Source organism: Poeciliopsis prolifica, unplaced genomic scaffold (assembly GCF_027474105.1).
Source record: "Poeciliopsis prolifica strain line A6 unplaced genomic scaffold, Auburn_PproV2 SCAFFOLD103, whole genome shotgun sequence".
Lineage (NCBI taxonomy): Eukaryota > Metazoa > Chordata > Actinopteri > Cyprinodontiformes > Poeciliidae > Poeciliopsis > Poeciliopsis prolifica.
Genome location: NW_026562478.1, coordinates 475,001 through 489,244, shown reverse-complemented (window position 1 = coordinate 489,244; position 14,244 = coordinate 475,001). Strand labels below are relative to the sequence as shown.

The 14,244-nt window shown below is 40.9% G+C and overlaps 1 protein-coding gene across 2 annotated transcripts in view; it reads left to right on the top strand.

Moving 5' to 3' along the window:
- The first annotated feature begins 2,219 nt into the window (after positions 1 to 2,219).
- The window catches only part of c1qtnf4 (C1q and TNF related 4), a 24,632-nt gene continuing 12,607 nt past the window's right edge, over positions 2,220 to 14,244 (top strand). The window contains exon 1 of one of the 2 annotated variants that reach the window (XM_055023553.1): positions 2,220 to 2,378. In XM_055023553.1, the coding sequence (XP_054879528.1) occupies positions 2,264 to 2,378 (115 nt within the window). In that variant the 5' untranslated portion in view covers positions 2,220 to 2,263. Of the gene's footprint in view, positions 2,379 to 2,784; positions 2,933 to 14,244 lie in introns of those variants that run through there. The other variant, XM_055023554.1, reaches the window with a different exon arrangement.

Sequence of the window (14,244 nt, the reverse complement as noted above, 5' to 3'; positions counted from 1 at the left end):
GAACGAGTCTGTACAATTTACAATCAATATGATGAAATATGATGTCAAATAAACTCTTAACCAACAGTTTTTCTCACTATACATGCAGAAAAAAAATCCAATTAAATTATTGCAGATAATTTTGCACAAATTAGAAGATTGAAGGATGGGAACAAAATCTATAAAAATAAGTATTTTACATACTGCAGAACATGATGGCTACAGATGACTCCATTTCTTAATGTTGTTCCTTTTTGTCATTGTTACTTGCAGTTTTGTGCCCTGTTGATTTGTCTCGACTTGTTCTTTGTCAAACTGTTCCTCTGCAAGATGTCACAGTCACAGAAAAGTAAGCAGGGCGCTAATGTAACGTCTCACATTCAGATGTCCTCAGATCACACAAACCCTCCTCTAATGTCCTGCTTAGAGACACAAACAGCCATATTTACTCTCTGCTCCTCCACATAAACACTTTTACATGCACATGTTTGGGGAAGTGTAGATGAACGCTAGCATACGCACGAATAAAACATTAAATATCAACATGAAATCGCATCCAAAGCTAAAACTGACAGCAATTCCTAATGTCAGTTTTGCTCCAGAGAAAAAAAAATCTGTTGACATGGACTTTACTCAACAAAGGAATATTTTACACATTAAAAAGTGCAGATCTGTGCATCAATCTGGAAGAATCTTACACCAAATGTAGAAAAATCCCTTTTGATCCCCAAACACGGCTTCTTTCACAGACAAACACACAGCGCTTTTTCCAGAACCATGTCTTGCATTTCCTAACATTTGGCTCCATCTTTCACCACACAGGCACACGATTTTTATATTTGGTGCAGGAAGTCCTCACCTGTCCTGAGTCCAACCATAAAAAATTGGCCCTAATCCTGCCATATATATAGTGGTCCTGCCACTACTATATATATATATATATATATATATATATATATATATATATATATATATATATATATTATATATATATATATATATATATATATATATATAAATATTTCTGAGGGTTTTCTATTTTTTGTTTTGATTTTGGCTTTATAAAATTTTATAACAAGAATTAAAACTTCTAAATGTTTGACATCGTCTGGCAAAATATTTTTACATCAGGTTTCATGGCTTCTTTACTAATATATCAGTGAGCTGGTCTAAGCTGTAGTTGGATATACGTTGTTTGCTGCTGAGCATGATAATTTAAAGCAAACATTATTTGCTGTTAAAATGATTTGAAAGCTCAGAATCAGCCCAGAACCGGTCCACATTGTCAGGTGAGAAAGACTGACCCAATATAAATTACATTTCTAGCTGTTGTAATTACACCTAAGAGAAATTCATTTAATCAAATTATGTTATAAATATGTGTGTTTGTATTCCATATAGGGATGCACTGATTGCAGTTTTCTGGCCGATTAACGATTTTTAAAAAGCCTGACCTATGTTCTGATTTCGAATGATGCTTTTTTGTCTGATTTGTCACGAAATAAAGCCACAAAGTCACTGAGTTGCCAACAGGGGGGAGAGTATTGTGTTAACTGCCAACATGCAGACATTTCTCATGCAGGCTGATCTTCAAGGCTTTGCTGCAGCAGATAAAAAAATCACTAATCTCCCAAAATTCAAGAAATCGGTATTGATAGAAGCACATAAAGGTATATCATCACATTTAGACAGGTGTAATCTCTGCAGCTTCACATTCAGACACTGAATATCCTCAGATTCTCAGAAGACAAACTCAATAGTCAGTTCTTTAATCCTTAAACCCTCAGAAAGTTCAAAAAGATTTGCTAGAGACTAGATTTTATTCTGAAGATTATTCTTTTGGCTGTTTTCTGTATTTTTTCTTGGTTCTGTTTAGAATGATTGAAATGAGTAAACAGAACCTTCCTGAGCTCTGCTGGCTCCCCGGTCCGGTACCGACCCGGTCGCAGCTGACGCACGCCACCCGGCTGACATCCGCCGTGTTTAGCTGCGCCGCGCCGCCCACTCTTTTAACTCTGGATCTGCGCATTGGCCGCAGCGCAAAGAGCGCGGCAGCGAGCCGAGAAAGTGTCCTGAAAGCTGGGACGCAACCGAGCGCGGCAGCCGGCCAAGAAAAGCAAAACGCACAGGAGGGATTTAGTCAAGTGCTCATTTAAATATGAGTGAGCAACAGACTGAGGAATTTGAATAAGATTATAAAAGGAAGACCGAGTGGGATGAATTTCAGTGTTCAGAGCGTTACTTGTGTGTCTTCATTTCAGCCAGCAGCCTCAGAGGTGAGATAATGACTCCAACAAAGAGCAGGAGGGAGGAAGTTGGCAGCCCGTTTGCTCTGAACGCTTCTTATGGCACTGCTGCTCCTCCCCGCCAATTTAACACAACACACACACCAAACACAGGTAAACACACACACACACACACACACACACACACACACACACACACACACACACACACACACACACACACACACACACACACACTTGGATCTGGGTTAGCGGAGCATTGTATCTCAGTGCATCTCGCCTGCAGCGTCCACTGCAGTGCTACGCATTGCACCTCATTGATTAAACGTACAGACATCAACATGCATGAACTGTGCGTGCACTGCGTGTGTGCGTGCACTGCGTGTGTGCGTGCACTGCGTGTGTGTGTGTTTAGGTAGCCTTTGGGGATCTGTTTATAAATCTTCAAAGCCAGGATCAGCAGCAGGTTGAGTGAATTCACTGAAGGAGGGAGAGTGAGGCAGATGGAGAAGAAACGGTGATGGGGAGGGATCCAAAAAAACACAGCATGGCGGGTGGGAGAGCAGATAGGAGAGGGGAGTGTGTGTGTGCGTGTGTGTGAGAGTGCGTGAAGGCGTGTGTGTGGAGGGGAGATCCATCCACTAAGGCAGAAGTTTCAGCTCTGCGCTCCACACACAGCCAGGACGGAGGACAGAAAGCACTGACAGGTGAGCCGCCTCCGTCTCTTCCTCGTCCTCTTCATCATTCTGGGTGCAGAAGTTGTTCGGCTTCAGGTGTGAACGTTGTTGCGCTGAAGTTCTGGATCAGATCAGACACGGGAGTGTGCAGGAATGCAGCGTTTGTCTGATTTAAGAAGTGAGGGAGGAGATGTTCCAGATTTCTGCTGTTCTGTTCCTGGATGCTTTTCTTTAATCCTCTGTGCGCGCTGGCACAAAAGCACAATGCTGGCTGTGAGGACGGAGCAAGTCGTGCTGCGTCGGAGCAGCATGCATTATTTATCTGCACCGATCTCCAGAAGCAGCGATGCCCCTCCGGGGGGCAGCGGGGCTTCGCACACACTGCCATGTCCTCAGAGTGCTGGTATCTGGGATGATTGTTGAAGTGATGAAGTGTTGTGTGAGTGGAGAGCAGACGGACATCTTTTACATTGAGGAAAACCTTGCCCCGAGAGTTCTGTGTGTCAGGATCAGACATCATATGGATTATTAATCATCATATGGATTATTAATCATCATGCATGGGGGAGACATCAGAGAATCCCAGTGAGTGATCTTGAGGTGCAGAGATGTCCCTTATCTCCAGGCGGGAGTTCCTCTCCTTTTGTCTGCAGATCCTCTATCTGAACCCGCATCAGTGTTTGCGCCGCGCTCCGTTCAGGCAGCGCTAATCATCCGCTCACCGTGTCAGCGCATTTGTAAGCAGATATGCTTGTGTTATTAACAGCTTCTGTAGGAGTGTGTGTGTGTGTGTGTGTGTGTGTGGGTGTGTGTGTGTGTGTGTGTGTGTGTGTGTGTGTGTGTGTGTGTGTGTGTGTGTGTGTGTGTGTGCGTGCGTGCGTGTGTGTGTGTGTGTGTGTGTGTGTGTGTGTGTGTGTGTGTGCATCCTGCTTCTGAAGCCCTTCCTTACTGAGGGCTGCTGGCAGCTGCTAATGTCATGAGGGCAAACAAAGACAGCACGATTTATGAGACACAAAACACACACACACCTATACGCACACACGCACACCTACACACACGCACAGCACAGATGTAATAAACTTATATTCAGCACCTGTGAGCACAAGATGTGATTCTGAATAATCCGGACGGAAACACCTGAAGCTGGTGTATATTTTTTTTTTCGTATAATATGTGACAGAAGAGAAATATGTTTTATATTCAGACATTAAGAAAATTCAGGTGCATCATCAGCAAATGGAAGCATGCAGATAAACACAAACATGAAAAACTACACAGCTCTGGAAAAAATGAAGAGTCCGCTGCACTGGATCCCGTAACCTCCTGGTTTCCCACCAGATGTTGATCTCTAAACTTTTCCCGAGTTAAAACGTTAATATTGTTGTTCCTGAATGAAAATGAACTTGCTTGCATTATTTGAGGTCTGAAAGCACTGCATCTATTTCCTTTTCATTTTCTGCAAATAAATACTAAATGTTTGGTTGGAATTTCGGAGACATGCTGACAGTAGAACAAAGTTTGCAGTGGCCCCTTAATATGTTTCCTATATATTATTTTTCCTCAGGGAGTGATGTGCTGGGATTTTAGCCACTTCTCTGTCCCCGAGTCGACCTTGAACTACCAAAGTATTCCAGCGTCCATTATGTGATGCCAGCTTCTCCTTTCATGGTCATTAGCTGGGAAATAATCCAGAAACAGCTGCAACTCTTTAAAAATGGGATAAAAATGAAATAATAGTTCAGCCACCAACCTTAGAAACTCTTTACTGTGACTTTAAGATGACAGAAACAATCATGATTGTAAACCACTTTTTCTTCCAACGTTGAACAACACTGGAAGAAAAAGTGAGTCAAACTTTTCCCACTTCTGATTGTTTCTTTATAATTAAACATGTTTTTTTTCTGACAATTCAAACAACCCAAACAGAGTGAATAGTGTGAAACACATTCACTGAGGAAAGTTTCCATCATGGAACAAACCGCTGCTTCATGGTCAGGGATGAAACGAGGTCAAGAGACGTGAGAATACGGAAAAAATCTGCATAATCCGGTGCAGACATAAAAAAACATCTGATCAAAAAAAGACAAAGCTTTGTTCTAAATAAAGAAGCAAAGCTTTAACTTTATTTTTGTATCCCGCTGCTATAAAAGTGACTCCTTAAGTAGCAACAGATACAGGTTAACTCTTTATTTAAACTGTTGGTTTAATGACAAAACAGCATAAATAGTGAATATTGTTGGGCTTCTGGATATGTCCAAATCATGTTGATAGTAAAAGCACTAACAGAGACACTGAGATGTGTTTTCTATACAATAATTTGTGACACATTCTCAAAATGAGAAAGAAAACTAATATTTTCCTCAGTATAAACAGGAACATGTCTAATAAGAGATAATTTAAGCAACTTCTGCTGATTATCTCCCAATATTTGTGCGACACATTCTGTTAAAATGTTCTTTAATCAAAAGTTTCACCTTCTGAATGAAGGATTTTGTGTGCAGTGCATTCTGGTCCTTTGCACTGCAGCAGTTCAGCTTTTTCAGATTTCTCTTCCTTCAACATGTTTGCAGGAAAACATACATAATGCCGTATGTGTCACCATATTTTTGTTACCGGGGGAGGGAAGGAGGCTGCGAGCAAAAGTGCTTCACCATATCTGCTTCATCATCATCTATTGGCGAAATGAAAATCAGCAAAATTTCTGCCCTGTTCAGGGTTTTTTCATGTCTGTTTGCAGTTTTACCACACAAAAAAAAAAACGCTGTGCTGAGCGCAGCAGGCGGAGCAGCTAATTGTGTCATGAAGGGTTTACATTTATCAAGAGGTTCTTTGTGAACATCCAATAATCTGAACAGCTGGTGTGATGGAGGGCTTCATCTGCTGCTGCTGCACGACTTTCTGAAGTTTCGGACAATAAGTCATGTTTAATCAGCTTCTTGCAGCAACAGTTACTCTGGCAACATGCTCCAAATAAAGCTGAATGTGGATTTATTTTTTATTTATTTTTTGCAAAGATGCTTTTGCTGATGTCAAGCAGAGCTCTGCAAACAGCAAACTGAGCACTCAAAGCAGTTCACTCCAAGTTTCCCGAGCCTGAAAGCTCAAAGTGGATTCAGGGCAAAATAAAGCAGACTGAAATCAGAATGAGATTATTGACCAGCCTCAGGAAAGCACATATTTAAACAGGAGGCAGCGGGAGTGTGAGCATGAAGTGCGATGTGAGAAGTGGATGATGGGAACACAAGTCGGATTATTTTAAACTTCACACCTTGAGGTTTGGATCAGTGAGAGTAAACCCTGAGCAGAAAGAGACGACTGTGCTACAGCGGAGGACGCTTTGAGCAACACACTGTCACCATCTGATAATCCCTCAGTGCTACACTAATCTGGCTCCTGCAACATCCTGAAGATAACACACACTGTTTCCTGAAACTAAACGTCTGCCTCCAATACTACATGAAAAGAAATCCTGTGATTTTCTTATTGCTTGGAACAGAGCGCTGAGCCTTTCTAGCACATTGTGCAAATAACAACCAAAAGAAACAAATCCAGGAATCCCAGGTCCAGGTACGGATTCATTCACACCAGTCCTCTTTAGCTCGCTTTAGTCCAACTTCAGTCCAGTTTGTTTGGGTGCATAAACGAACTCTGGCTCGTCAACAAACCTCGGTTCGGTTGAAGTGAACTCCAGTGCAGTTCGAATGCAAACACCAAGCGGACTTTTGAATTCTGGGTAAATACAAGTAAAACAAACACGTTAGCTTAGCGATAGCCGTAGAAATGCCTTGTGGTCTATTACCAAAGACAACAGAGTAATCAGGTAGACTCAGTTTGATTGACAACTGAAATTGTAACATTGTTACTTTTTCAGCTGCTGCATTTTCTTTCACAAACCAACCAAAGTCGCCTGTTCCCCTCCATGCCTGTGGAGGCACTGTAACAAGAACCAGTGAAGGAAACGACACAGAAACCTCTGAAGACACTGAGCTCAACTTCCTTCTTCATGAAATATAAACAAAGATGGAGTGGCGTCAGATTTTAGCGGTTATAGGATTTCTCTTTTGTTTTTGTATAAGACCACAAGTCATTTTGTAACGTGAAGCTAAAGCGTTTGTTTTGTTTGTATTTACCCAGCAGCAGTCTAACTGCAGTGTAGTTAGACTGCAAAAGAGTTCACTTGAAGTGAACCGAGACCCAGGCGGATCACAGTTCGATTTCACATTCACATCTCCCCAAACGGACCGGCCTATCTGGGCAAACGGACTGGAGTTGGATTAAAGCGTCCGAAACCGGGCTGGTCTCATTTCATTCATCGATGTTGCAAAGCCAGAAGGAGAAGAAGCAGAGGATAGCAGAGAGTCGGTGTCCTGCCAGCAAACACAGCAGGGTTTGATCCATCCGTGACAGACGGGACACGGCGAGGCAGCAGACTGGACTCCCTGACTGCCGCTCTGGCTCATTACGAGTGTGATTACAACCACTGAACACACACCAGTCATGTTAGAGGCGGTGCAGGACTGAATGTAAACGCATGGCTGAAGAAACGAAGAAAGAAACACAAATACGCCTTTAATTCACTCCTGATTCAGGCTTGTATTTGTCAAACATCTGATTATTATCTGGCTTTGTAAAAATTCAAATAAATAACTCAAACGGAAAAAACATGTTGATGTGAGACCATTCGGCCCAGTTCAGAGAATCCAGTTACTCAGTGGTTTTTGAGATGAATCCACCTAAAAATGTTGGATTTTAAAGTCAGTGCTCTGTCAATTTTGATCTGCAGAATATATCAGATTTATATTTCATACAGTATGTTGAATGGTCAGACTGAGACAAGTGCAGTGAAGCAGCGTCGCTCTCCAGAGACTGAAAGCAAACAGAAAGACAGAAAGAAACGAGTGAAGGCCTGAGAGAGATGCCAGCAGCTCTCAAAGCAAGGATCTTTGCTTTGAATTACATGCTAGCACTGAGAATACCAACAATCCTCTCCTGCAGATGATGCAGCCTTAGCTTTCCAGCTAACAGTTAGGGTACATTCACACCAGCTCTGGTTCGTTTGGGAAGGTGGGATCAAATCCACCTGCAAACCTCAGTCTCTGTTCAGTTGAAGTGAAATGTGGTGCTGAGGGGGCTGGAGACCGCTCCAGAAGCAGGACTACAATGCAGGGCATTCTGGGTAAATACAACCAAAACAAACAAGCTAGTCTACATGGGAAAAATAACTCGTGATCTTTTACCAAAGACAAAGGAGAAATCCTTCAGTCGCTAAAGCCTGACACATTTTTGTTGACATTATGTGAAGAAGGAAGTTGCGCTCAGTGTCTCCTTCAGAGGTTTTTGTGTTGCTTTCTTCTGTGTCTTTTTGGTGCAGCGCCCCCCCCAGGCGAGGAGGGGAACAGGTTGTTCAAAAGGTTCGGATCGTTTGACTCAATGCAGAGAGGAAGAAAACCGCAGCAGCTGGAAATGAAACAAATGTTGCAGTTTTGGTTCCCAATTGAATCAAGTCTATTTCATCATAATGTGTGAAAACAGCCTTAGAAACCTGACTCTGCTCCAGGTTGACTTTGATGAAAAGAACATTTCGAAAGCGGATTTGCATTCAGAAGTGGGTCTCTATTGTTTGCTCCGGCTGTAAGTCCTGGCTTACACCTCAGCCTCTTGTCTTTCATGTGTCTTTTTGTTTGTATTTGCGTTGCTGCCATGCATGCGGTCCCCAGGCAGGTCCTGGTGTCTGCAGCTGTCTGATGGTGACATGCTGAGGACGGAGGACGAGAACCGGCCCAGGGAGGGATTAATGAGCGGGAAAGCAGCAGCGGGGGTCTGTCACTGCACCTTCAGATAACCGCTCCCTCAGCTGCCTTTCACTCCTGTCCCGAGTGGCCAGTTGCAGCTTGTTGCTCTGCATCTGGGGTGGAAATGCTCGGTATCCTCTGCAGATCTGCTCCGTTTGTTTCCTCTTTGTGCATTTGGAGAGGAAGGAGGAGAATCAGCGATACATGGTGTCAGACCTCAAAGTGATTTGAAAAAAAAAAAAACTCAATTCAGAGGAAAACAGGAACAGGAAGTGTTTATGAAACTCATGTTTGACACCCAAAATGTTCCCCCTTTGTTGTCTGTATGAGAAAAAACAAAAGCTGCAGGAAGACAGTAGAAAACAAGTAGGGAGAGGTACTCTGCAAAAACACAAAACCCTAAAAAAGTATTTTTGTCCTTCTAGAGCAAATTTCTTATCAAGCTTGAAAATGGACCAATACATTTTGGTATAAGCTAAAATGTGTTATTTCACTTAGAAACATAACTTTTTCACCAGTATTAAGAAATTATTTAATTAGAACAGATACCTAAGTTACTTTTAAGTTAGTTTTGTCTTATTTCAAGTATACTAAGACATTTCGACTCGAAACTCGTCAGTACCAATAATTGGTAAAGATTTTGAGTTTTGAACCCTCAGTAAAAATACCACAGTATATTTACTCAAACATTTTCAACTAGAAACATACATTTGGGTGAAAAGATAAAACTTCAGTTCAACTTGTCTGCATTTTGAGTATTAAGTATCAAGTAACCAGGTGCCATTTAATATCACAATCAAGTAATTATATTAACTTCAGTTGTTATAAACAATGCTGTAAATATGGGACTTTGGAACTTAGCGTTGTGAAATTGGGTCTCTGTCTCTTTAAGAAGCTCCTGCTCTTTTTGACACTCTGCCTTCAGCGTATAATCACAGCAATGCAACTGTTCTTGGGAGCGTAGGACTGTTAGTTAAGTGATTTCTATAATCAACTCATTAGTTCCACCATGTTTTCTAGTTGCTGCTGCCACTAGTCTGGAGGAGTTGAAGGGGAGGAGCTTTGTGGAAATAGGCAGAGCTTTGTGAGAGCAAGCGTTCAGAACGGTTGCCATGTGACATTCAAGGATTCCTCAAACAGGCAAGAAAAATATCAAAACAATCAAATGCATGATTTTGATGAAGGGGTGGAGTTATAATGGAGGCTTTAATTTCCCTTAAAGCCTCCATGTTTGCTTGTTTTTCAGGAAATTTGTTTCAATTTCATGTAGAATTTATTCAGCACGAATTCCAAATTGTTTCTGCTCTGCTTATTTAAATGAGCGTTGTTCTTTGCAACAGAAATCTGACTCCATAAACAGCTCGGAGTGTAATCATTCAACCTGCGGTTCCCAGGCTTCATACAGGTGCTTTATCACCTGTAAGGTTTCTCGTCCTGATGATGAAGCCTCACACTCGGCTGCATGCTTTGATGACCAGCCTCAGTTCAAGTGCGTGTTCTCATTGCAACTTTCAGTCCAGAGGAGAGGGACTTCACATGCGCCCTCCCTCAGATCCCTGCACCCGGATTTTTATCTCCCAGCAGGCTGCTGTCCGACGGCGGCGGCTTCAGAACATCAGTCACACTCCGCAGCGTTCAAACACACAGTGGCAGCCTCCATCGTTATGGAAACAATGAACTACAGGGATCTTTCTATCGGGAAATCGGGAAGCATGTCGGAGCAAACCAAACTGAATAAAGTTAAAATGTTGTTTTCACTTCAAATCAGCCATATTGAGGATTTCTTTGCATTCTTTTTTAAAAAAATGTTTCATTGGTCAGATCTGAAAGGTCCAGTGGGAGGCGATGCACAGAGGACTGAACTTAATGCACTGCAAAAACACAAAGTATTTTCAGTCTGTTTTACAGTGCACTTGTCTTACTGCACTTAAAATAAAAGGAATAACTTAAGTCACTTTTTAGCAAGAACACAATTTTCACACTCATCTTTGAAAGAAGAATTTTCCATATGAATGTGGCAAACAGGATTGTTACAACAACAAAGAAATACATAACTGAATAATTGTCCCATTTGTTATTGCCATAAACAAAAATGTCGTTTTGAGACCATTTTAAAGTAAAATAACGGCAATGGCATGACAAGAATAATGCAAGAACACATTCTCAAAGAAAGAGAGAAAAACGCTAAATTATGCACATGGAAATTATTGAATTCGTTTTAATTTATCATGAGATTAATTGATTTATTGCTTATTGCAACATTCCTAGCAATAACTGCTGAAAAATAAAAGCCTTGATCTTTCTGCTAAAGTTTCTGCTTTGGCAGGTAAAGTCCCATAACCTGCTGTTTCATTTCACGTCAGTCAAAGAACAACAGACCCTCCAGAGGCTCAACGCAAACTCCAATCATCTACTGAGAGCATGAATTATTGACATCTTTGTTTGCAGCAGACACTTTGGAAAATAATGTTTGGTTTGATTTCTTGTCTCCAGTTTGGGTACAACCTGTCTGCCTCCTCACGATCCCGTCTAAAAGAGCAGCTCAGAGCGACGCAACGCACCAATCTGCCACACAACCCAACCTGAAGCCACCAATCAGAGGCGAGGGTGTGATTATAGAACTTTCATGAACTCTGAACTCTGGGAGCTCTTTTCTTTAACCTCGTCTGAAAATGTCAGACACACAAAAGACAGCTAGAAACAAAACATCTTCAGCAGGACTTTGAATTTTCACTTAATGTGGAAAGTCAGAGAATAAATATGTTATTATTCAGAGCAAGCTAAGCAGCTGCTTAGGGCCTCCACACCACCAGGGGACCCTCAAGAGCAAAAGCTAGCGTTATAAATTAAAAACTAACTCAGGATATGTTGGTAATGTTGGGGCCTTGAAATAAAAATATGCTTTGGGCCCCAAGAAGAGTTGGATCGGCCCTGTTCTGCTGTCTGTTCAGATTCAAGCCCTGCAGCTTCCAGCAACTTGCAGAAGTTTTTATTACAGTAGGATGAATCTGCAGCATCATTCTATTTGGTATCATGAATCGTTTTCTCCAGTTACGGTTGCTATCGCAACAGTTTCCAGTTAATATGCAATAAAATCAAGGTCAGATGAGAAACATCTGAAATACATCCTGGAATGAACAAGCAGATAAAACAGAGTCTGAGGCAGAAAGGAGAAGAAGCTGCACAGTGTCTGTTTCTACAGATTCCTGCTACCTGAGCAGATTTCACTTTACCGCACAGAAAGACGACAAAGAAACAAGTTCCTCAGCTTCCTGTCGGCCCTCTTCCAGGCAGCTGCCTGATAATTCAACCGAGATTTCTATCTGTTAAACTACAACTCAGAAAAGATGAGCTGTAAAAGCTTACAGAAATATAAAGCTCAATGATCGTCTAAGCTGGGAAAATAAGTGAAAATGTGCAGAGCATAGAGAAGCATTGATTTGTAGTGGCTAACATTCTGGTGCTTATTGTAAATGATTTTTCCTGAATGTGGAACAGAAAATGCAAACTGTTGCCCCGTCTCCAGTTGATTTGCAGCTTTAATTAAAAAACATCCCACTCTGCTAAGAAGTCGGCATGAGTTTTATGAAAGCATATTTGTAACAAGGTGCAGATAGAATCACAAACCTCAGACTATTTCACGGGAAGTTTTACAATTTTCCAACACAAAGTGACAGAGAAGATTTATTCAAATGTTTATACAAACTTTTCACTTGGACAAATAAACATTTTTACTTATTTGTCGGATTCCATGGGACGTCACAGCAATTAACAATTTTCAGATCAAATTCTGGACTTCGACTAGGCCATTCTAAAACATGAAAGTTCTATATTCTAATCTACCAGTAAGACTAGTATTTTTCTGTCAATGTTAAGGAATTATTTACTTAAAGTAAGCTCCTTTATCTTTCTGAAATGTAACTTGTAAGTTAGTTTTGTCTTATTTTAAGTCTACTAATATGTTTGCACTAGAAACTAAACCAAAAATACTTGGTAAGAGTTTGTGTTTTTGCAGTGTGGAGAAGCTCCATCAGTTCATATTTCTGTTTACTGAAATATGAACAAAGACAACCCACATAACTTCACACAGAGTCCGATAAGCAGTGATTATTTTTCATCTGGATCAAACCCGTCTCCCCTCAGATGGTCTCAGCCCGTCGTCGCCTTTGTGCCGTTGTGCTTTTCATGGCTGCCGTTCCACTGAAAGTCATTTTACAAAAGCGCGCTTTACTCCTTCGGCAGAGGCAGACGGGGAATCGGCTGAGCCCATCCTGCCTCCGCCTCACTGCTGAGAGGATGGAAGAACAGAACCGGTCAGCCTGAACCGGAGCTGCACAGCAGACGACTGTCTGAACTCACAGCAACGCCTTGATCAACCCTGAAGGAGCAGAAATGCATCTAAAGACGGTTTTACTAAAAAATCAGTGATATTATCAGGTCACTCTGTGGGACTGTAATCTTAAAAATAACCTCAGGAAGCAATTTTGTGTATTTAAAAAAAAAAAAAACTTTAAATCTGACCTAAAACAGAAAGTTTTCATGGTTCCTCAGGCTGTTAAACGGAAGCAGGTTGCAAAAGATTTATTTGAACAATTTTTTAGAAAAAAAATATTATAGGAGTAGTTTTACTCCAATGTACTTTTTACTTTTACTTGAGTAAATTGGTCTTAATTATTTCTTCGCTTTAGTAAAATTTCTGCATACTTTATCCAATACAAAAAACTTTTATAAAAAAGAGCAAACATTTTAACCAAATACTTTTATTATTATTATTTTGTGTCTGCTGAGCTTGTTGGGGATTAATAACAGTAAACTCTACATATGGTCACTGGAAATACATTACAGTACGCAACAGGAAGAAATTAATTCTATAATCAAAGTTAGTAAGTGGCTCTTTTCTAACATGGACACATTATCTATTGTATTAATATAACATTTAATATTGAGAAAACATAGATCTATGTGAACAAGTGTTTCTTCTTTTTTAAAATATTTTTGTTATATTTTGTCAGTTTGGTGATATCGTTTTAAAATATGAAATCAAATTGTTTATGATTCTGAACTTCAGTGACATTTTCACCCAATCATTTTGTAAAACTATTTTTCTTTTTTACTTTTACCTGAACAAATGCATATTGAAGTCAGTTGGGTATTTTTGGCTGCTCTACCATCTCTGCTGTTGTAAAAGTAAAAGTTAAATGAAGAACATTCAGAGCTGAGGAACCATCTGCTAATGGTTTCATCATCCAAGCAGCTGGAATATCATAGTTCATGTAAAAGGAGGAAAACAATAACTCCTGTGTGTGTGTGTGTGTTGGGTGTGTGTGTGTGGAGCGCAGTGTGTGTGATGAGTGTCTCTTTGTTATGCTGTGCAGGCTGGCGTCCTCGCCTGTACAATGCAACAATAGATCTGTGCAAAGCTTTGATCTAATGAGAGAGAAAAGGGGCGACGGAGCGAAGTGGGAGATAAAACTGCACAAAGAGACTGAAGCAGCTCATTCAAGAACGGATTTGATTTCAGCTCACTGTAGAAACTGATTTAAAAGGTTT